The sequence below is a fragment of the Harpia harpyja genome, chromosome 8 (assembly GCF_026419915.1).
Source record: "Harpia harpyja isolate bHarHar1 chromosome 8, bHarHar1 primary haplotype, whole genome shotgun sequence".
In the NCBI taxonomy this organism is placed as follows: domain Eukaryota; kingdom Metazoa; phylum Chordata; class Aves; order Accipitriformes; family Accipitridae; genus Harpia; species Harpia harpyja.
The window spans coordinates 17749343-17773652 of NC_068947.1; the positions used below are offsets into that span (position 1 = coordinate 17749343).

At 47.9% G+C, this 24310-nt stretch overlaps 1 protein-coding gene across 11 annotated transcripts in view; it reads left to right on the forward strand.

Annotated features, from left to right (window-relative positions):
• The window catches only part of TIAM1 (TIAM Rac1 associated GEF 1), a 193102-nt gene that overhangs the window by 53828 nt on the left and 114964 nt on the right, over positions 1 to 24310 (forward strand). For 6 of the 11 annotated variants that reach the window (XM_052794134.1, XM_052794126.1, XM_052794130.1 and 3 more), the window contains one exon: positions 4817 to 4876. Coding sequence is in view for 4 of the 11 variants with exons in the window: in XM_052794124.1 (XP_052650084.1) it covers positions 20845 to 20869 (25 nt within the window). In the remaining 7 variants the exon portion in view is untranslated. Of the gene's footprint in view, positions 1 to 4816; positions 4877 to 20703; positions 20870 to 24310 lie in introns of those variants that run through there. The other 5 variants (XM_052794124.1, XM_052794132.1, XM_052794125.1 and 2 more) reach the window with 2 other exon arrangements.

Genomic DNA, 24310 nt, shown 5'->3' on the forward strand with positions numbered 1-24310 from the left:
TACATAAAGGGCAAGTTTCTCGAGAGCGCTGCCTGCTCCGTGGGCTGTCCCTGGGCTGCAGCGTCAGACCTGCTGAGAGCTGTGTATTTAAAAAGCCGGGCTGATGTTCTCACGGAGATAGAGCTGTCTTGCTGGCAAATGCTGCATAGCCGGGGTTTAGACTTGCTAATGGTGACTAAACTATGCGTTGTCAAGAATGTGTTGGAGGCGTGATAGGAGGAAAAAATGGGATGAGGTAAGAGACAGGTCTTGGGCAAGAGCACAGAAGTGGGTACCGCAGTGAAAGAGAGAGAATATCCCTAGCAGGTGTATGGCAAAACAGCATTAAAACAGGGTTTCAGTATTAGATGTAGGAGATGATGATTCAAGAAATGTCTATGCTTATCATGGAGGATAGGCCTGTAGGAACAGTGCATTTGGAATAAATGAAACAGAAGTGTTTTAGCTCTAAATTTTTTTTATGCAAGAGGTGGGTGTGTTGCTGAGACATGGAGACAGCTCGATGGTGGCTCAGTTTGCTGACAAAAGCAGTGAGTTGGCATGAATAGTGACGGGCATGGGAAGGGCCATCGGCAGCTGGCAGTGGCTGTGAGGTAAGACGTATGTGCAGGTTGGGGGTATCAGAGCCAGAAGAGAGCAGGACAGGGTGATTTCCCCCTGCCAGCAGCGTGGTATGCTGGTGTGGTTTTACCCTAACAGCCCAGCCCCAGGCTTTAGGGCAAGTCCCTGAAATATAGAAGGTGGTTTTTTCCATCTGTGCACGTGTCCGTGTTTCTTGTTTTCCCCTCATTTTGTTCTTTTGCCATCTGTGCTCTTGGGAGCTCCCCTTCTGACTGCTCTGGTCTAGACAGGCTCTTTGCCCTTTAGCTTGTTAGACTCGTACTGCCATCACTTCTGAAGTGACTCCAGTCCTTATGAGCGTGACACAGGTTCCCTCTGTCCTGCGCTCCTCAGGAGAGGATTGAACAGACCCTTTGATTGCACAAGTTGTCTTTTTGATAGCATCGCTTAGAGACGGGATGCTAGGGAGATAGCATAACCGGCTCTTTCCACTGCACTTCAGAGGGGTGGCTATTAAAAGCTGAGCTAGGAAGCTTGACAGGGTAGTGCAAGCTACGTGACAGTTGTTTTTTTTTCCAGATTTGCAGGAAGATAGGAGAGGCATTTGGACACGACCTGTCTATAGCCCGAGATAATTTCTGTACTGGCAAACACGGAAAGAGATAAAGCAATGGAAAGCTAAGAGCTAAATCTCTTCTGTACAAATGCTAGGAGCATATGTAATAGGATTGTTGAATTGGAGTTACATGTTTTCAAGGATAAGTACTGTATGATGATACTATACTGTTGCAGCCATTCTTAAATCAGAAAAAAGGACTGGGGGTTTACAGTAGTTGTTCGGGATGTTTGGGTTTCACTACGAGCTTCTAGAATAGCGAAAGAGAAGAAAAGGCCTTTGCAGATAAGACAAAATGGATCCCTAAGAAGGCTGGAGCTCTGATTGAGGGGAGTTCTGAGTGGAGAAAACAGGAGTGTGCTGACCTTGGTGTATTCAGGTATCACAGATTTTTCTTACACAAAATACAAAGGTAAGGAAACTGTTTGTAGAAATTCTAGCCAAACTTTGGTTAATTTACATGGAAAAATTTAAATTAAAAAAAAATCATTTGGTTTTCTGTGGACCTTTCAAAAGACATGTTAAAAACTGTGTGCATCCCAACCTCTATGTTAAATACACATTATTGAAGCTACAGTTGTAAGCAAGCTAAACTGAGAAGATGCCAGAACTGAGGTTGTCTGCCTAATCTTAACTTGTCCTCTTTACACGTGAGCGTTTCGATGCAGTGTTTAATTACAGGATGCCTCCCGCCTCTCCCACAGCACGTTTGCTTCCCGGCATGGCTGGTGGCGATGGGCACAATGTGAGGGCTGCCTCCAACCCTGGTTTTGTTGCAAGAGGGACTCGAGGATGAGGAAGAGGGGCAGGCTTGTTGTTGCTGTTGCTCTCTAGTTTGGGAAACCTGGGGTCTGCTTCTCCTGGGGACTTGCTGGCCTGGATGGATAAAAGTCTGGTTGGGCTCAGTCTGGCTCATGGTCCGTGTGTGCTCTTCAGCCCCTAGCCAAGGCGAGGGAGGGAAATGCCTCATGTCAGAGGAAGCTGCTTTTGGGGCAGCCTTCTGTGGTAGGGCAGGGGCTGGCTTTTGTGGGGTGGGAGAAGGATTTTGGCACACGTGCTCCACGAGAGCAGCTGGTGTTTGGTGTGAGCGTGCTCGAGGAGCCAGTCTGCAGGGAGCACATGGCGATGGCAGCTCTCCGAAGCTGCTGCTGGCCTGAGTGCTGCACCAAGGCCAGTGCAGCCTCTCTCCGGGGCTTTCTGCACCTCTCCCGAGGTGGTGGGAAAGGGGGGGAAGCACCCGGCCTGGCCCTGGGTATCGATGCCGATTTTAATCGTAGCGGAGTGACAGTTCTGCCCATCATTAGGATTCATGCTAGCGTGTTTTAAGACTTCCAAGCTGATATCCTTCGTGCACATGTGGTAATGCAGATAAAATTTCCCAGAAAGGTTGTTGATCTGCTGGTCCTGCCTGAACTCCTTATAGACACAGTCCCTCTCCTGCCAAGTCCTTGCTCCACGAGGTGTGTGGGGACCCTATTTTTAGCTGAGTGTCTGCCTGTTTACAGGGAAAGCATTCCTTTCTTGAAAACCCGTCTGTGCTGAGAGAAAGCGACAACCAACACAAGGTAAACAAGACTTTTTGGTAAATGGCCGAGTGACTTTGTCCTGGCCCAGCAACTGGTGGGAGCCTCTCTTAGCTGGCGTGAAGGTGGATCAGGACCTGGGTTGAATATTTGAAGCTGCTGTCTAATGCCTGATGAGGGTCCTGCTCCAGCCTCTGCTCCATCCTTGCCTCCTTTCTCCCTGGGTGGCATGGTGGCAAGCAGGCTGCAATGAGAAGCCTGCCTGCTTTATTTCTAGTTCAACAAAGGGAATTGCTACAGTTTCTTGCTTTTTGTTGTTGCGGTTGCTAATCCTGCAGGGAAGCTGATCATTCCCATGTGTTCTTGGCTTTTGTTTTTGTTTACTTTTTGATGAAAATCCCCTTTTTCTGTTTTTTGTTTCGGTTTTCCCCTCCCCATCCCTGCCTGCTGGTGTGAATAAATGGGAAGATGCCTTATCTTACCTGCAGCATACTGAAGCCTTACTTTACCTGCTGTATAGTGAAGGGAGATGCTTTTATTTCTGTGACTGGGTTGCTGGGAGAGGGGAGGTGTAGCTGTGCATCTGAGATGTGGATCTGGGCCCCAAATCTACCGCTGGGGTGAACTGGTATCCCTCCAGGGTTGTTGTTGGAGCTTGTGCAGAGTTTGGTGGATCCTTGCGGAGCAACCCCAGCTTGGAAGTTTTTGTCTGAGAGCTACTGTATGGGACAGTGCTGCGGGATTCGGGCCGTTTGCTCTTAGCAGCTCCCTCCTCTCTTTTCAGCTGCATTGCTCTTTGACTGTAGCTGATATATTGTCAACTAGTAAAAGATCGTTCATGTTGAATTATGGATGCATAAAACAGCAGCAGGCTTTTAATTGGGTGGCTATTCAGAAAGCAGGTGCTTCCTCTTGGGGTTTAAGTTACCAAATTCATCAGGGCATTTCAACTTCTTGCATTTTAAATTCCCTGATCCTAAAGACAAAGTCATTTTCTCAGCTTTGGAGGCTGACATCTGCTTACGGGGATTAAGCGTGTTCCTGTAGCAGCGGGCACAGATTTTCTTTGTGGAAGGGGATATAGTGAAGACAGTATTAAAGCCTGGTATAAGTTCCCGTACTGGGATGGAAATTGCTTTGCAGGTTTGGAGGGAGGCATGTCGGAGCTTGCTTATTTATTTGGCAGGTGTCTGATGATGTTACATCATCTACAGCACTTAGAGCCTGAGAGGGTTTTGAAAGGGCTCAGTGCGTTGTGGTGGGTCGAATGGCAATGGGAAGCTCTCCTCTTCCCATTTTCTTGTTGTGGGAAAACAACCATTTTAAATGTTGAGCCATCCGCAAGCTCTCCCTCCCACAAACCGGTGTTCTGAGGTGATGTGAAGATGATTGGTCAGGAAGAAGGGCTGTAGAAAATCTCAGTTGGATGGTGCTCAGGGAGTTGTCAATCAACTCACATTTCCAATCTCTGAACAGCGTGTGGTGATGATATTTGCTGGGGATAAGTGACCTTTTACTACTTTAGTTGGACAGGCATTCTAGAGATTTATTTTTTAAATGCATTCTGTTTTACTACCTTAAACCTACGTCAGTGCTTCCCGTTTATTGGTTTGTGAGATCCAGACTAAACCAATTTGGCCCCCAAGAGTAATTTTGCTGACAGCATGCAATCGGGAGCCAAGCTTTTTATAAAACTCAAGATCAATAGAAATGGTACAATTAGCTAAACCCAAGTCCAGTGGAAAGAGTTGCTTTTAAACAAGTAAATGTTCCCTGCAGGACTGGCAGCCCCAGATACTTCAGCCCTGAGTGCCTGGAGCTGACCGACTGCAAACCAAAGACTGCAAACCAAAGGGAAACCAACTTAATTGGGTTTTGTGGCTCTGGCAAGATATAAACAGTAACAAATAGTGAGAAGCAATTTAGATTTGAGTTATTTTCCCCCTTGCATTAATAGGTTGAGGTGATGTTAGTGATAAAAACCTGGCCAGCTTTTGGCTGCCATAGTTTGGCAGAGGTCTGTTGCAGATAATGAGGGTCATGCAGATTAACACCAGCTGTGTGCATCTGGCTTGATGTTTGAAGTTGACCTGTTAATCTTTCTCTTCCATTCCAGAAGCTACGCAGGACAACAAATGTTTCCCTACCTTTCTACTTACTTCTGTAACGCCCTCATGTGAGTAATGACCAGCGTGGTTTTGGTAAAGACTTTTACTGTTTTATCTGTTTGGAGCTCCTGCCCACCCTCCTTCTGCTCTGCTAACTTGTCCCTTCCTTTCTCTGTCCTAGGGCGATGCTCTATAGCCTGCAGAGGAGAATGAGTGGTCTCTTAGAAATAAAAATGTTAAGGCTTCTCGGAAATACGCAATGTAATACATAGTGAAATGTTTATATGAAAAATCGTGTCAGCAGCTGCATGTTTTATCAAAGAAAGTATGTTCAGAAATGTTTACAGAAACATGACAGCACTAAATCTGGATCATTGGTCGCTAATCTTTGCAAAGATACAAAACTGATTAAATAAAAAAATTCCCCTGAGGCACCCTGTAACTTGCAATATATGTATGACCCAGGCTTTTAAAGGCTCCTCTCCTGCCCTTATTCTTCTCCACACTTCCTCCATGTGGTCACTCCAAATTGCTGCCAGCTGGCCTGTTTGTCATGTGTGTTTGCTTGTGCTGCTTCTAATTTTTGACCTTTCAAAGAGACAGACAAAATCTGTGGCTTATGCAAATCTTTGAATTTGCAGCCAGCCTAATAGTGGGAAGGAAAAATACAGGGAGTTTAAGCCGCAGAAGGGAACAGATTCTGTTCTCTAGTGCCTCAGTATTGACCCTAGACCCTAGCATGCCTATAAATGAGTCAAAGTCTTGCCTGTTGCGTTCGAGGTTTTCTTACCTCCATGTTGCCTTCTACCCTTATTTCACATGTCAGGTCAGGTTCCTTCTGGTGTGTTTTCAGCTTGACAAATATGATCCATTTTGTTTGTTCCAGGGCAAGTTTTTTTTCAACTGAGTGGTTTTGTAGTGTGGTACCTTCACAGAGACAAAAACAGAACAAAAAAATTGATTTAAAAAAATGTCAGCATTGTAGAGAAAGAAAAATGAAACTAGAAGACTGATATATCATCAAACTGAATATGCTGGTGTGCGAATACGTGGCAGAATAGTCAGTTAACAGAAAATGATAGTGAAATTGGGTGATATTTCCAGTTTCCCTAGAGTGAAAGCACATGCAGTTTACAATGGATAATGAAATGTTATGGTTTTTATGTCTAATACGTTAATTCTGCCAGTGCAGTAATCCCGAGGTTCCAATCCACTGCAAGGCTGACATTTACATTATAAAGAGATGCACAGACATTTATTGAGGATATAGACTGACAGTGCATCTTAAAAAAAAAATAAAAGAGAAAAATGTAAAAGGTGTCCTTTTCATTCTCTCTTCCTTTCTTTCCCATTCCACCATATCAAATATTGACTAATGTCAAAGGGGCTGCTGCTCTTAATGCTGTTGCTCCTTTCACAGCAAGCCCAAAAGTTAATTCCTTTTTTTTTTTTTTTTTTTTTTGCGTGTGGAAAGGGGAATATCACATGTGACATTTTCATGCTTGTGTATGGCTTGGGTTTTGTGAGAGCAAATCTTCGGCACTTCCAGCTTGGGGCATCCTGCCCTGTCACACAGCTGCATTGCCAGGGTGGTTGTGAATCAGACCAAGGTACTGATCCAGTATATAAGCCGTGTATTGTTCACCTGGTTAGCCATAAGCTGGCCCTGTTTCCCTTCTATACTTCATTGCCGAGTGGCGGAGGCATGGCTCTGAGCTTGAGCTATCCTTTTAATCAGGGCCATGTGTTCCTGCTCCCCTCCTTGCACTGGTACTGGTGCTTTCCTCATTGCACAACAAGCAAGTTCAGGAAGCCAAAATGGCCAGAAAATAAGAATGTGGTTTTTTGACCAGCTGTGTTTTGTGAGCCAGGGTGCTAGAAGAGGGCTGGTGGGTGTCTGGAGGTGGAAACGCGTAGGCAGGACGTGGCAGCCCTGATGTGGAGTGGTTTAAGTGGGGCGAGGAGGGGCAGGGATGGGGGGCAGGTGGCTGCCTGGGGATGCTGTTGGCCAACAGTGCACATCCCTCCTCTCTTTTGGTGCCTGTTTGAGTAAAGACGTGTCACCATTCACTCCTAGGCAGAAAAACCTTTAAGCATGATGATCAGCTTTAAGCAGGTACCAGAACTCTGGTTAAAATCAAGAGTGTTTTTAATGAGTCTAAAATCAATCCCATGGCTGAGTCTTTTGCTGAGGAATGATGGACAGTTTCCAAGGCTGCCTGAAAGGCTCTGCTGCACCTTGCTTAACAAGAGCAAAAAGGAGAAGTGGGGGTCATGGACAGCCCATGGAGCACAATTTCAACAGGATTTCTTCTTGTGCAGTGCCACTTTTTCCTTAGTTCATCAGTGATGTCCCTTGGAAGCTTTGACATAGAGGGGAAAAAGCAATGTCCCTTGGAAGCTTTGACATAGAGGGGAAAACTCTTGCAGCCTGGTGCTTCCTACCACTGTCTGCAATCTCTCCTTGCCAGTGCATTGGGACAATTTATCCTAGTGCTGGGAAGCCAGCCACTTCCCAGTGCTTTTGGACTCTACTGAAGGCTGATTGAAGAGAGGGAAACAGTTTAGTGAAACATTTTACAAAGCTTTGACCTCTCCACAGTGTACTTTGGGCCAGTCCTTCTTGATTCTCCTGGTATTGCCTGGAGGTCTCAGGCACTGAGCTGCTGCGGAGAGGGCTCCTGGTTGTAAGGGGCTGCTACTCGTTCTGCAGCACTCGTATCCTCTGCTTGCAGCACCCTGCTTCTGACACGGGTGTCTCTCTGAATGCTGTAGTGCATCTTGCTTCTGAACTGTGCATCTGTATGCTGCCTGCAATAAATAATTTCTCAAGTGTTGTTACTGCATAAATATGCAACCACTCGGAGGTCTGCCCCTCCTTTTCCCTGTTCTAGGGCATGTACAGCTGGGGCTTCCTGCTCTTTGGTCTCTGCCCTTCTGCATCATTTGGCTGTGTCATTTTTGAGGAGATTTGAGGAGAAAGGAGGTGTCTTGGAACCTGTTTAACACTCCCATGGCCTCAGCAATCTGTGTTATTAGGATCCTTCACTCCAAAGCCCAGTGATAGATGGACATCCTTGATTAACCCTTCCTTGCCAGCTATGGGCTTGTGCTTTTTTGCTGTGGATTTTAGAGCTTCTTCACTTGTGTCCTGCAAGATGATATCACAGGAGATACCTGCTTTAAGGACCAGCCAGAGATCCATGCTGGGAGTGCAGTGGAGAGTGAAGAAGAGGAGGCATCTCCCTGGAGAGGCTCTGGATCACTTGTGCTGCAGGATCAACTAATGTGAAGAGTGCAGGAGACCTGAGGCCTTTGGTGCTTTTTATTCTGCTTTTGCAGGGGTCTCCCCAGGACTTTCATCCATGGCTGATGTTGGAGGCTCCCTTTTCCTGCAGCCAGCTGTCATTTAAATGGGTGAGAAGGTTGATGCTCACACCCTCTGTTCTGGCTCAACTTCATCTGGCCTGACCTCAGCTGGCCTCCACATAACTCAGCTGGTTTTTGCAGAACCCCTAAATGTGCAACATGGTCATTTAAGTTCGAAGAGTTGAAGAGTTTCCTGATCTGCTGAGCGCGGCTACAGTGGGGGAAGTGGGACAAGTTATAAAAGTAATTTCTTCAAGTTACTGAGTGCAGCATTCTTGACATACTTAAGCATACAATCTCTGATTACTGCTTTTGTGCAATTAATGCAGCTGATGAAAATGAACTATTTTATTTCTCTGCAATGTATTTCTATGTTGTCCCTGCCTTTGCCCTATTTATTGCCACTTTAATACATACCCACTACTATTCATACCATGCAGCTATCCCAGTGTGTATTAATCACATTTTTGGGGGTGGGGAATAGAATAGGAGAGAAATAACTTTGGTCTCACAGACTTATGCAGAGAAGGATCTGCCCTGATATGCTGATATCTCCCAGAGCTTCTTATAGTTGGAACAGTGACAGCAGGCAGCATTGGAGTCCGCCTCTCAAATGTTGTGTTTAATCACAAATGAGGCTTTAACATTCAAGTAACAGCCAAATACTGAAAAGCCTCATAAGAAATAAAAGGAACAGGCAGGTGTGGCGGTTTGACCCTGGCTGAATGCCAGGTGCCCACCAAAGCTGTTCTATCACTCCCCCTCCTCAGCTGGGCAGGGGAGAGAAAATATAACAAAGGGCTCGTGGGTTGAGATAAGGACAGAGAGAGATCACTCACCAATTACTGTCATGGGCAAAACAGACTCAACTTGGGGAAAATTAACTCAATTTATTACCAATCAACCAGAGTAGGGTAATGAGAAATAAAACCAAATCTAAGAACACCTTCCCTCCACCCCTCCCTTCTTCCCAGGCACAACTTCACTCCTGGATTCTCTACCTACCCCCCCCAGCGGCACAGGGGGACGGGGAATGGGGTTTACGGTCAGTTCATCACACGTTATTTCTGCCGCTTCATCCTCCTCAGGGGCAGGACTCATCACACTCTTCCCCTGCTCCAGCGTGGGTCCCTTCCCTTGGGAGACAGTCCTCCACGAACTTCTCCAACGCGGGTCCTTCCCACGGGCTGCAGTTCTTCACGAACTGCTCCAGCATGGGTCTCTTCCATGGGCTGCAGTCCTTCAGGAGTACACTGCTCCAGCGCGGGCTTCCCACGGGGTCACAAGTCCTGCCAGAAAACCTGCTCCGTGGGGTCCTCTCTCCACAGATCCGCAGGTCCTGCCAGGATCCTGCTCCAGCGCGGGCTTCCCACGGGGTCACAGCCTCCTTCGGGCACCCACCTGCTCCGGCGTGGGGTCCTCCCCGGGCTGCGGGTGGATATCTGCTCCACCGTGGACCTCCCTGGGCTGCAGGGGGACAGCCTGCCTCACCATGGTCTTCCCCACGGGCTGCAGGGGAATCTCTGCTCCGGCGCCTGGAGCATCTCCTCCCCCTCCTTCTTCACTGACCTGGGGGTCTGCAGGGTTGTTTCTCTTACATGTTCTCACTCCTCTCGCCGGCTGCCGTTTCTGTCTGTCCCAGAAACTTTTTTTTCCTTCTTAAATCTGTTATCCCAGAGGCATTACCACCATCGCTGATGGACTCGGCCTTGGCCGGCGGTGGGTCTGTCTTGGAGCCGGCTGGCATGGGCTCTGTTGGACTCAGGGGAAGCCTCCAGCAGCTTCTCACAGAAGCCACCCCTGTAACCCCCCGCCACTACCAAAACCTTGCCACACAAAGTCAATACAGTAGGACTTTAAAAGAGGGGAAAAAGAGTGCAAATGAGGAAAATTAATCAGCAGTTCTAGAACAATTATGATTTTCAGAGTATAAGGCTTTTGCCAGTAAAACAGACCAGGTCTCTGCCCTTGAGCTTGCTTAAGCAGTTAATCTGTATATGAACTCTTGGTCTTAGGGATCACTGAGAGAAATGATGCATCTCTGAGCATTCAAAAACACATTTGTGCCAGTATAAAGGCAAGGTCACGTGGCAGTGGCGTTAGAAGCTGCAGGCTCAGGTCAGACCTTAATGCGGGTCTTCCAAAGGTGAGCATATAACACCATGAATGTACACTGATGTATGTATTGTCAGTCAGTGTTGCCGCTGGTTTGCAAATACTCAAGAGTGGGCTTGCAGGAGCAGGGCCGTTGTTTGAGTATCACAAACCATATATTCTTTGCCTGCTTTGTCTGTGGCCTTCTTCCAAATAGTAGTTTGGAACAAGATTTGGAGACTCTTTATTTTCTTTTAAATTTACTGGTATCAAAAGAAAGCCAAAGACTTCAGACTGCAATTCAGAGAAGACACTTCCAGTTGCTTCATGCTTTTCTCCTGCTCTTGTTCTGCACCTCCTTACCTTGCCTGCTAACTGTGAAAAAGAGCCAACTTTTAAACAGCGTTTCCTGATCATGATTCTCAGTTTCTTGTTTTGTTAATAAAGGGAGTCTGAACAATTTCCTGTAATTTTGATGCTTTTCAAAGCAAAATGCAACAGTGGCATTTCTCAATACTATCCTATCTTAGCATGCCTCTGCCATGCTTTGCTCTTGGCTTCCAAGCTATGTACAGAAATCCCCCAATTTGCTCTGCTGTGGGCTGGGAATGAGAGTGTAGACAGAGGTGTGCTTTGCAGACTGCTAGGGTCTCAACAGGAGGTTGCCATCCTGCTGCCACCAAGTAGTACTATAGAACTCTGTTGGAAGTCAGTGGCTTTCAGGTTTGCTGGTGAAAGTGTTTTTGTGAGTGCTCGCGCTATTTCGGCACTTGCTGTCGTCCAGTTGAGCAGGGACCTGTTTGCTTAAGTGTGTCCTCAGCTCCGTTGGACTGAAATGGGTTGGGAGTGCTGTGGCTGGCCCTAGAGCTAAGTTGGTAGGCATGTTTGGCAGCCGGTGTGGAAGGAGGAGGATCTAGCTGTCACGGTCATAGGCATGGTTTGACTGGATCAAACCCTTCCACAAGCTGTGAGGAAGCTTCAAGGCAGCATAGCTGGGTGGACCCAATGCTGATGAAAGGCTCATCTCCCCTTCATGTGGAGTTTTGCCCTGTCTGCCAGGCATGGTCCTGGGCATTTGATTGATGATTGTTTGGGAAGGTGCCCGTGAGCCTGGGGTCAATGAGTCTTTGGGGTGGGAAGGGACATGTGGGGGTCTCTGCTCCAACCCCCTGCCCAAAGCAGGGCCAGCTCTGGTACCACACTCAACTGCTCAGGGCTCTTTTCCAGGCAGGTCTTGAAAACCTCCAAGGATGGAGCCTGCACAATGTCTCTGGAAAACACGGTCCCACTTCACTTTTCACCTCCAGCATCTTCGTGGTGAAGATCTCTGTATATCCAGACAAAACTGTCAGTGATTCACACTTCATGACCACTGTAATATGGCATACCCAGACTTGGCATGGGCACCACCAATATGGGTGCTTGACAGAGACTGTAGATGGACACAAACTATGCCTTAAAATTAAAGATTTGTTCATTATGAGGAGCACAGTACTGGCAAACAAGTAGACGGTAATATAGTTATATGAGCTGTTGTGTCCTGGCAGTGGATGAGGGAAGTATAAATAGGAAAAGTAGAAAAATAGCATGTACTTTCTGATAAAATTGTGTTTGTCTTTCAGTGGAATAACTTGATGTGGGTTTTTAAAAGGGTAAAAGACCTCCAAAGTAACTAGAACAAGTTAATGGAAAAGGAGAAAAAGGGAAAGCACTAAGACATAAACCAGAGGGCCATATCTCCTTAAATCTCTCTGAGACCTCTGGGCAATGGCAAGTCCAGTTGTGCCAGCCCTGCCTGCCAGTTATAGTGTTTATAACCTTGAGTCATCCTGTGAAAGTCAGTGGTGGTAGCCCTCTGGGCAGAACCTAAAGTCAAGATCTCTGCTCGTGTCAGAGGGCCTGGTCAGGTTGCAAGTGAGGGCTGTCAGATCAGGGCCCCCCGGGAGAGAGGTATTAACTGAATGGTGTGATTCCTGTGTTGTGCACTGGTCCGGGGATGTTGAAACCAGGTTGGGGCTTCTTTTCATTGAGGTGACGTTGAGGGAAATGTGTTTACTCTCCGGCTGTAAAGATTTGCAAAAAAAGAGAAGAAATAAATTGGAGCTTGTTTTCTAAAAACGAGAACACGCACAGTCAACCAGCATCTTTTATTTTTATGCAGCATGTCTAAAATAGATTCAGGTCTGCCTACTTTCTTAACATGCATCCAGCAGACAGTAACAGCAGCAGTTTATGTTTCTGTACTGTTTCTTTCTCTGAGGGTCTCAGAGTACTTCATGGGGAGTACCAGCCGATGGGAAACTGTGCCTTTAGCCTGGATCTGCCCAGTGGTCTGGTCTGCAGCATAGCTGGTGGTGGGAAGGTGGTGTGAGGGCTTGCAGCAGGAGCTTTCTGGGCCAGTCTCATTCCCGAAGCCCACTTTGGGCTGTGCAGGCAGTTGTGCAAGAGCATACTTGATTTCGCTGCACGCTTTCATGGAGAGTATGAAGAAGCAGAGTGCGTGCCTCTGCCTCCATAACTGTTTGTTCTCCTGCCCGTCCTGTCGGCTGGATTGTTCCCTTCCCTGACTTGCCTATTCCCACTGCTTGAGAATAGTGAGCTGTTGAGAAAGTGACGTGGCTTTGGATGTGTCAATCACCCCTGCACCGTGAGGGTGGAAGTGTCAGTGACAGGAGGGGATGTGTGCAGATGGCATTGATGCTGCCATAGTCTTCTCCTTCAATATAAAGCTCAGTGTGGGAGGGAGGGAGCAAGGACACTTGTGCTAGCCTGCTTGCTCCAGTGAAAGGTGAGAGTTGGATGCACAGGGAAGTGCAGCACAGACAGAAGAATTACTGGAAGGGTGCTTTCTGTTGTGCCAGTGGAGTTAGCAGATATTTATAGCCCATGCTTGAAGCTGCATGCTCAATTTGCTAAGTCTGGAAAGGGGCAGTGGCTCAGAGTTTTTTCCTTTGGTTCTGCTGGGGGTGGAGGGACTTCTCCCCCCAGTTCCTGCCTCCAACACATTAGGAGCCCACGGGGACTCACCTGCACATGCTTGCAGTCAGCCTTTCTCCACCCAATGGGCAGGTGAGCGCTGGAGAGAGTGGGCAGCACTGTCCCTTCCAGTGGTGTGCCTCTGGCTCTGGGAGAAGGATGACAGAGCCATGGGCTGCAGTCGCTGCAGGCAGGGTGGGAGGGATGGATGGGGATGGTGAGGTCCCTCTGTGGCTGGTGCAGTCTCTGCTGCCCGGCCTCCCCCGGCTCCGTGCCTGTGAAGCAGTTTCTCCATGAGCTGTGAGAAGATGCCTCCTCTGGGAAGAGCAGGGGGAGACTGAGCCATTGAATAAACTTCGGGCTTTGGTGTGTTGTCTGTCGCACTCCTCCTGAAAGCAAGGGAAGAGGCTGAGTCTTGGTCTCGTGCTAGTGTAAGCTGGAATTTATCCCTAGAGTGAAAGGAGTTGTGCCTGTTTGGGCCAGCTGCTCAGTCAGCCCTGAATTCAGCCACCAAGTTCATGGCTGTGAGTGCATTTCGTCCTAGTGGTAAGGAATTGGAAAACGCAGCCTGGGCCAGTACATGGAGATGCACGGGGCTGGGGTGATAACCGAGGAGCCCCTGCTTGGTGGCCAGAGCAGAGGTCTAGGAGAGAGGAGCAGCGTGGCTCATGGTCTGACGGCATGGGAGATGTAACCAGTGGGCTCCCAGTTCCCTCTTCCTCTTTGATGTCCTATCCCTGTGCTCAGGCAGCCGTGCCCTTGGCAAGGGCAGGGGACCCACCTCTGCCCAAACTCTGCCTTTTTTTTTCCAGCAGGGCCAGTTTTCACCTTAAGCTGTCCCCTGAACCAGCAAGCCACTGGCCTGCCATGAGCACTGGTACATGTGTCGAGAGGGGAGCTTGTGGCTGTAGGGTGAGGTCTCGCCTTAAGGCAGCAGCATGGACTTCAGTAGGTTTAAGCCAACTGTGCCACCGTGCTTTTTTCAGTACTCATGGGCTTTATGCTGGGACAGGTATCTTCTGTCCTCTCACCATTGGCATAAAAACATAGATGGCAGGTCAGGTGCTCTGGCTAACTTAACATGACCATGTTTTGAGTCAGGTTTTCACTGTGGGTGATCGGGCCATGCCTGGATCAGGTGTTAGTGGCAGGGGACCAGGGCATCAGTTGTAATCCCACCTCTGCTCAAGGACTGTGGCCATGAGCAAATCACTCACTCTCCGCTTGGCCGTGCAGAAGATGGGGATAATACATGCCTCACAGGGGTATTGTGAAAGTTAATTTGCTAATTATTTATAAAGTACATTGGAGAGCTGCTCCACACTTCTACACAGTATTATGATAACATCTAATTAGTAATTCCTTATGATGCTTCATTTTCTTTCTGCTATAAATATTGGCCTAATATAGGGACAACTCTGCCTGTGCTAGTCATCTCAGTGACTCAGAGGGAATAAGCAAGCTGGATTTGGTTTGTAAATGGTCTGTCTTTCCCCGCCTGCCTCCTGTGCCATCTTACCCCTAAAAACAACGTCCCCTTTGGCAGCCTGCTGCCCGGCTGGTGTCCATCAGCGGGTCACTGCTTGGGGAGAAGTCATCCCTTGAATGGAAATGTCAGCCCTGAAACAACCTACTTGCTTTTCCTGGGCTTTCCCAGAATTCCCCAGCCTCGTGGCTCTGGGCCCTTTCTTGTTGGGCTGGGGCAGGCAAGGGATGGCAGGAGTGTTGTTTTTTCTTCTCAAAATAAATAATGCTCAGAGACCCTTGCTGTACATCACACCTTGCTGGTTTTACCTGGCTTTGAGCTCTTTTGAAGCTATGAATAACCTGTATGTTTAATACTTCAATGCAGTGAATCCAAAAGCTTGTGATACTTATTTTTAGTGTTGAAAAATTTTGACAACTAATGTAAACCTACATTATCCATCACTTGACAGCATCATCACCAGCGTACAGCTTGTCACTCTCATTTTGAGCTGATTTTTTCCAACGAAATTAAAACTATTGGCAGGGATGTGGTGGAAGTGTGTCAGAGTACAGCATGAAAATGACAGCAGCTACCGCCTATTTGTTTCAAAGAAATGAGAGGAGGTGTTTACATTAGAGGTCTTGAATAAAATGTTCCTCCTCGAGCCTTCCCATCGAAAAAGGGAACAGTCCCTGTTTTGTTAAACTCTGGCTCATCATTGCACCATGCGGTGGTTGCGGTAAGGACCGAACGGGCTCGCGGGTGCTGCTGCAAGGCTTGTGCAATGCGGGGTGTTGCAGTGGTACCCACTTCCCTGCTCGGGGGCAGCTGGGTTGGAGCCACCATGTGCAGCCAGATGGTGTTGGGCACCCTATAAAACCATCCCAGTGCTGAGGAGGTGCAGAAGCTCGTGGTGACTTCGGGTATGTCTGTGTGTGCATGCTTGCATCTGTGTCCAGAAGAGCTTCACCATTGCAGGTATTTTCTTGAGGCTAGATGACTAGAAGCAAGTCTTTCTATAGATATTAATGCTATATACACAGAGGTGTATATTTTACCTGCATGTACCTGGAGGGTCCCGGTAAAGAGAGACGGAGCCCTACCTTTGCTTGCGAAGTTACGCATGGCGAGTGTCTGTGAGCAAAGTGCCCGCGTACACACTGCAAAGTCGGTGTGAGAACTGCCAGCCACAAGCAGCACGATGAAATACAAACCTTGAATTTTAACTTGTACTTGCTCCAGAGGTAGTTCATGCCTCTTGTCATTTGTCTTGGTTTTGCAGGCAAGGGTGCTGGCTCATCGCCAGCATCCACTCCCTGTAGCTCATTAGAAACCTTTTTCAACTACCCTTGCAGTGTAACAATGGGGATCAGTTTTCCCATGAGTTGATATATCTGCTGACCTCTCCAAAGGGAAAAAAACCACCCTGTAGTTCATTACCTTACTTTTGTAGAGGCTGAAAGGGAACTATTTGTGGCTGAACAATACTTGCCTTTCACAGCTCCCTTCCTAATCCCAAATAGAAACATGAGGCTGAGAAAATCTTTCTGATAACAGGGACTATGGATACGTTCAATCTAGTATAATTTTTCATGGTGTTAATGTTCTTTAATTGTCAAGGGTTGGTTTGCAGGTTTTTATTGGACAAAGTGAAGGCAGGTAGCGTTAAATGCCAATTTGAGGGGGTAGAAGTGATTCTGATGGTGGTGTGATGGTTTTCCACCAGTGCTCTCTTGTGAGCTTCTACATCACAGAGATCCAGTTTGAAACCTGATGCTTTAAAAAAAAAAAATAAATGCAGGCTAAGTTGACTTTCTTCCTCAGTTTATTATTGAATATAAGATGGCTTGAGCCAAACTGTCCCCCCACCTACACAGAGACAACCCTTTGCTTTAGCAGTACTCTTGGTCACAGCCCCTCCTGCCAGATGCATGAGGCTGCACAGGCACAAGCGTGGGTGTTGCTCCCAGGGGAGGGGGGTTACCAGGGTGAAAGCCGGTGCATGGCTTGGCCACATCATCCACAGTGATGTGCAAGAGCTGGCTTGAACTCTGAAGCCCAGGTCACATTTGTAGGGCTGCAGTTTATGGTGTTATGTGAAAAAGGGGCGTAATGTCGCAGTAACATGTGCTGGGGTACCTGCCTGTGCTGACAGATTGGTCTGTGGTTACGGGATGTTTGGAGTAGCACCAAAACTGGTGTTGGCATCACCACCTTCGTGTTCCCCTGGGGTCATTCCTGGCAGATGAGTGCCTGGTGGGCCCTGGGTCATGTCCTGAGACATGCTTGACCAAAGCAGGCGATAATCACAGTGGCTGGTACCATTAGAAACTCCACCATGGCTATAATGACTTGAAGACAGACCTGAGTGGCTCCAGTTGTCTGGAGGATGGAGACAGGACGCTTCTCCAAGGCCACCTGTTTGTGCAGGTGGAAAATAAGACAGATACAATCATGAATTTTTGAAGCACCTTGCCTTTGTAAAGTAAGCCATAGTTAAAGAGATATGGTCTGCGTAGCCCTGTGCAAGCGGCGGCCGATGCTCTTTGTATCTTACCTTGCTGCTGTGCTCGGGGTGAGTCACTGTACTGAAGTGACTCCCATTTTTCTGCCCAAAGTGATAATCTGTTGTTAAAATGATATTAACTCATGTGTGCTAATTAGCAGGTGTGCCAGGGTGTGAGAAGACAGGGATGTTAATTAGGGTTGATAAATACACCTTCATGCAGGATACAGACTTGGCTTGTGTCTGATGGGAGTCCCTCTCCCTTCCTTTCACCACTGGGAAGGTGCTGTCCTGCAGTGGACTGTGCTACGCTGGGGGGACCTTTCTCCTTTGGGCTCGGTGGTGGGGTCTCTGTGTCTCAGCTGGATATTTGGGAGAGCCTGTGGACTCCCTGGAGGGTTGCTGGGATTCGTCCTGCTGACGCTGGAAGAAAAAGGGGATTTTCCCAGTGGTGTTATCTTTACTCAACTGAGAAGGGGAGGGTAAATGCGTGCCCTCGTCCAGCCACAGGGGTTAGCTGATGGCCATTTCTTCAAGCTCCTGGAGGCAACGGCCCCTCCAGTCATCCAGCTCAGTGGCTGGCCTGGTTGTCTTCAGCCCGTTTCGGGCAGAATATGCTAGGTTGTCTTAAAACAGGTTTCAGTAGGTCTTCGCTAATCGCTTAGCGCAGGAGAGCATTAAGATTTATATAAGTTGGCTCGCACGCCTTCAGAGGAAGCCCACATCAAAAGGCGTGTATCCAAATGCGTCAGCCGAGCTGGGGTGACGGGGCCGGGGCCTGGAAATGCCTGTTCTCCCGCAGCGGGCAGGCGTGAGCTGACAAGCCGCAGCGCTGCCCGGGAGGGCTCTCGGCGAGGCTGTTGTCAGCCGGCCGCTCCACACCTTCCCCGAGCGGCCAGGGCCACCTGCTCCCTGCAGCCCGGACCCTGGCGGCTCGCTTGCCCCAGCCAGGCTTCCCTGAAGGCCCATTGCCTTGTTTCTCAGCAAAGCTTTGGAGGAGGGCGGGTTGGCTGGTACGTGGCTGGGGAGAAGGCTTCCCTTGCCTCTTCCTCCAGTCCCCCCTGTGAATTGCAGCCACAACCAGATCGAGCGAATCAAGTGCTGTATCTGCAAAAAACCCAGATCTTAGCTACGTGATGGCACCTGTAATTCTTCCGTGCATTTCTCTCTCCATATGTCAGTCTTGCTATTTTTTACTTGCTCTTTCTTATTCTGGCGCTATGGGTCACGACAGGAAGGGGAAATCACTGCTTTTCTTTCATCTGTCTACACTGATTTAAAATCCACTGGTAGGCAGACCGACTTGGGACTTGCTGACTTATGACTTGGTTGTCTGAAGCTTTCTGAAAGCAGCTCTTACAGGGAGGGGGGCACACATACTTCATGTTTTCCTGGGAGTCCTGGCCGTGCCAAGGATTTGCTGTAGGTAGTAGCAAACCAGCAGGAAAAGATGCCCCAAACTGCTGTGACAGAATGCAAATCGACCTGATGCTGGCGGCAAAAGGGTGTGCCTCCTTTAGTCCTCTTAAGCTGAAAAATGCTTCAGACAATCACTGGTGATCTGTTGTAGTAAGCATATATGTTCCTCCTTTAGGACTGGAGCGTAATTGCTTTGTATCTATGGGAGCTTGTGTGCATGCACGCCTGTGTATATGTACACATTGGTTTCCGTGTAAAGGCGAAGCTGTTTTGATGGGAGCGATTAAGGGTGGGTGGCATCGGAGCTCTGAACGCAGCTTTGCCTGTCGGGCTGTTCGAATGGGCTGAAGATGGTGAGTGCTGGCCGTGCCCGAGTGAACCCGAAGGCAGGTAGCAGCAGCCCCCGTCGCCTTCTGAGTCACTCGCGGCTTGCCAAACCTGCTTGCCTGCTCCGGGATTTACTAGTTACCGGTGCGAAAACTTCTGGAGGAGGCGGTCCGCTCCCCTGGGCTTTTTCCCGTTTGTTTCTCTTGCCTGGCCCGCAAATAGGAGCTGTTGGCTTTGCTCATTTGGTGTTTAAATTAACTGTAAGGCTAAGGATCGATTGTTTCAGTGCTTTCTAGTCCAAACGGTACATCTGATCCCATCCCGCCTTCAGCCCTTTTCTATTGTCGAGGTGGAGGACTCCGGTGCTTATCAGGAGTGCCTGTGGTCATGGGGGGACCTGGTGTTTTCTAAGCGTGGGCAGGTAAATCGGAAACATCTGACGCTGCAAGTACTCAGATGTAAAGTTAAACCAAACCTGCTGTTTGAAGTGGGCTAAAACTAACTGCTGTACCAGGAAGCTTGGCTTGCATGCCTGTTTCTGATAATGGGGTATGTAAGAATGATTGTGCTGCATCAAATCACTTCTCCAACTGTCTTGTCTCTGGCTGGCCCAAAATAGACTCATCTCCTCCCATCCTCTCCTCCAGCATCCGTAGCACCTGGGTATGTGGAGCCACATAGCCTCACTACAGCTATTTAATCACTGCAGTCGCACAAAAGTGTCTATAAACCTGTGGGAGAACTGGGCTTCTGCACATACCTTTTGCCTTTTTATTTTTTTCGTTTCCTAATGTTTTTGTCCTTTTTCCAATTCATGGTCATTGCTGGGTTGCAGAGGGCAGAACTGCAAGGATATGGTTATTGCTTAATACTCTGTATTTTTGAAGTATCACACAGAGCTGTAAATGTTAATTTGTTAATTAATTTGTTTTCTGTGTGTAAAAAATATTTCTTGTGTTGTCTACTGCATTCCCTGCATAGTCTGATACCTGTTTTTCTTCTCCCGTATAAACGGTGCAGAGTCAAGGTGGGGGAAGTTGAGGGATAAACACAGATGGTTTAGGTTTTGTATTGGTATTTCTTATTTATAGCAACCATTAACCAACCTTGGTCTTGAAGATGATGCTGCTCAAATCCTAATCCAGAGACAGTTACATGGAAGCAGTGAATTAAGTAAAACCAGATCCATGAGTAATTTTTAAATCTCTGTGGTTCTTGATCTTGCCATCACTTCTGCACCTGTGGACGGCTTAGTGGGAGGCAATTGCCTGTGCGTTTTGAACACGCGTCCTCTACAGAAGCACCGTCAGATGCGTACCCAGGGAGAAGTCCTCTGGGACGTAAGGGAGTTGAGGGCAGTGGCAAAATGTGCAGAGTAGGTCAGAAGTTTCTTATTTTATGTCTTGCTGGTGAATTACTCCCTGAAAATACAATGAAATGCCAAGGACGATGCAGTTTAGCAGCGTGAGGAAGGGGACCACGTGACTGGTTCACGTGTAGCTGATACACAAGTCACCTCTGTGGGTTGACTGGCTATTTTAGTTTCTGGCTCCTCTCGTAGCACGCCAGGCTGGTGAGTTAAAGTCAGCCCGGAGGGGTGTCCTTAGGAATTCAGATTTTGGGAGCCAGTGGGGCTGAGTGGCAGCTCGTTTGAAGCCTGCGACGGGAGGAATTAATCAGGAGAGGGAGGGAGGGAAGGAGGGAGGGAGGGAAACATGGCAAAACCCCAAACCTTCAAACACACCCAATTGACCCATCTCATCTTAGCATGAAACTTAACAAGTTACACCCACTCTGAAGCAGAAGGGGAATGAAACGCTGGCGCTTCCTCCTCTCTGTTACAGGCAGCTGGGGCTTGGGAAATACACCAGGCAAAGATGTTTGTGCTGTTGATGATGAGCGGTAAGCTACTTCACAAATGACATTAACTTTTGCTTGTGTTTTACGTGCTGGCCTGGGGGAATGAGAGCAGCTGAAGCTCAGCTAAAGCTGGGAAAATATGTTTGTGGGGTATAGCATTGTTGTGTTGTCTAAGATGCCGTGTGTCCAGGAAGCCCTGTAAGGCTTTCTTCTCCTAACTTTTGTCATTCCCCAGTGTGGATGGGGGTGTTGCTTTCTCTGAGTCGCATTTAATCAGGTCGTCAAGTGTTGTTTGCTTTTCCAGGGTTTGCGCTGCTCGCAGGTAGCAGAAGTACACCAGGTTCATTGCAGACACAGAGTTCAAACTGATTGAATGGGAGCTGGGGACTTAATAGCTAAATTCCCTAAGAGAGAAAATGTAGTATCAAGTTACTTATTAAAGATGCTTCCCTTCTCCAGCTGTCTGGCTTTATTTTCAGTAATTACAGGTTGCCATGTTCTTTAATTGTTGAAAATGAGCCCCGTGAAAGGTTTCAACTTGAATTGAGCTCTGTTAGGTGTTTCTGCGAGGTGGGGAAAGCTGAAATGTTGTGAAGGGCAATGCTGCTGTGCTTTTCAGTAAGGGTGGGAAGGCTGGGTTTGGTGGGGTCTCGCACTTGCCGAACATCTGATAATGCTGCAGAAGCAGGGGCTGGGGGAAGCTTTTCCATATCGGGTTGCTCATTTTTCTCCTAGTTACTTCTGCGATCGCTTACCAAGTTATTTTATATACCGGTTACTATCTTTCAATCTAAATTGCCTAATTCTTGGGTTGGTGACAGGAAATGTGAGTACAGAGCCCTGGCCCTGCAATTACTGTGACTAAGCATTAGGGCTAATAACCAAGCGGGCAGAGTTGTCTCCCAGCCCTGCTCTTCCCCCAGCAGCTGGCTGCTGCCAAGAGGCCGGCTCACCATCCTCTCCCAGCTCGCCATCCTGGCCCGCTGTCTTCAAGGCTGCTGTAGAAATGTCGGATATGGCTTCTGCTTCCTGAGGGGCACGGGCTTGCTTTCCGACGGGCAGGGTTCAGGCCTGATTCAGAGCTGCGCTGCAACCCATCAGCCATGAGTAATCGTCCCATGCAGAGGCAAAGTATAATGTGTACTTTTTTGGGGGCATTAAGCCATGCTGTAGCTGTTGGAAATGTTAGTGCTTTAATCGTTTCATTTAATGTACCAGAAACCCATTGTCAAGGTGACTATTAATTCCTTTGATGGCATTTTCATATTGCGGGAGTGATTTAAATTTTCACATGTGATTAGTGCAGTGAAACGAAGGAAGCAGGTTTTGTGGGTGTTGGTGGGTTGCTTGTTTTTCCCCAATCCTTTCAGAGTTAAAAGTGATCTGCGCATTACGGAAAATGTGTGGAAAATTGCTGTGTTAATCACGACAAATGGAGCTAAGGAATCAAGTGCCGGAGTGTGGTGTGCCTGGTTATGCTTCCTAGGGGAATTTGCTCTTTAAAGGGTGCACTTCTGTTTTTAGAGGTTTCCAACTTGTTTTGAGGCAGAAACACTTTATTTTTCCAGAATGCCTGTTGGAAAAAAATCTGCCAAACTGCAAATTTGCATCATTTAAGCGTTTGCTTGAGCTTTATGCTTTTGCTCTGGGAAATCAGTGGCAGGATTCCTGCTGGTGTTGGCAGGGAGGAGAGGCATTGGTTTTGCACCACTGCAGCAGTGGGAGCAAGCCTATTAGATATCAGTCTTCGGAGCAGACTCATTTACCTTTAAATGAAGTTACACATTATGGCTTGAGTTGTAGGTAATGGCTGTTTGAAAATGAACCCCGAGGAAACTCTGGATAGTTTCCTGCAGGATCAGTGATCTGGACTGGCCCAGCACAGGGTCCAGTGAATGCCTGGGCATCCTCCTGCCAGAAGCTGGGGCAGGAGGATCGGGGGCAGAAATGGGAGCTCCCCACTTGGGGCAACAGATTGGCTTGGGTCTAAAGCATGGCCTCACTGTGTGTGTCGAGGCCTAGTGGTGTATGGCAGCAGCGAGCCCTTTATCGCTCCCCCTTCACTTTGGCTCTGATTAGTTAGCCGGTGCTGGTCTTTTGCCATGCTGTGAGGATTAATAGCACAAAAAAAATAAAGGGTCTTTGGTGGGTGGAAAAAAGAGGTCACTAAAATAAAATACCAGCTCCTAAACAATTTATTAAAAAAGAAAAATCCAATGCAAAAGTAATGGTGGTGTCAAATCTTTAAAAGAATTTGGCAAGAAAGAGGACGACTCTCTACTGATGGTCTTTCTCAGTATTATTTTATTAAACTGGTGACTGTGTGGTGTGTTCCAGTGAGTTTTATGGCCCAGTAATCCATTGCTGGATGAGGGGAATACATTATTTATAGATTAGAGTGTTTAACATCCTAGCATGGGGTTGTTTAAGGAGGTCAGAATACAGAGCAGTGGAAATGGGATTAGCCCAGCTGTGCTGCTAACAGTGCAGAAGCAGGGGAAAAAAAGGGAAGTTATCATGTAGATATTTTTATTTTTACTGTGCCTCACAAGGCACAAGTCACAGAAGATTTAGGGGTTTCTAGAACCAGAATGTACTTTTTCTCTTTATTGGTTGCGACATCTCAAATTTTAATTTAATTGTAAACAAACATGAACATCTTTTTTCCCTGGCTCAGCAGGCTTGCTGTCTGCTGCTTGTTTGCTTTCCCAGTGGGATGGTGTCAAAGAACTTGAGGAAGGGGGAGTGTTTGTGATAGCTAACAAACCCCTCTTCCTTCCAGGGGGAAGCTGTTGTGTTGTTCCCGTGCATGAAGCCTTCCTCTGTGCTTAGCTCCATGCACGCGTCCTGAAAGTACAGCCCCATCGGCGGGTGCTGCGGCTGGTGCGAGAGGCTTGTGGGCAAACGGGTAGTTAGTTGATTCACTGCGGAGTGCTTTTAATGTAATTGCTTCTTGAGACTTCCAATTACGCTTTCAATAAGAGTTGGAATGCAGTGTTCTCAGGTAGCTTAAAAAGCCTTCGTAAAGCAAAGCAAATAAATGATCCCAGCAGTGGCCAGCGGTGTAGCGGGGTGCCCATTAGGCAGTGTGTGCATCTGGGCGCATGCAGGCTGAGGGGTCCCGTGTAGCTGCAGTCCTGTGAAGGGTCTCTGCGCCCAGCCCTTACCTCGGCTCAAATGCAGCCCACACAGGAGGCTCGGTGGTGTCACTGCTGCCAGCGCCCACAGCAGTTCCTGCTCTCCTTTTCTGCCTTCAGTGGTCTTCCCAGCAGCGAGGTCTGGGGTGGTGGATTGGAGGTTAGCTCGTGGGAGACCAGCAGTGGTTTAAACTCTTGCATTTTCTATTATTGTCTAGAGCTGGTCTAGATTACGGGGTAATTAAGAGCTCAAATTCACAGTGATGTTAACGGAGTTTAACAAATTGCCAAGCATTAGCTGGGCTTCAGGAACTGTGTGCATGCTCTTAGGAGCAGCACAGCAAAT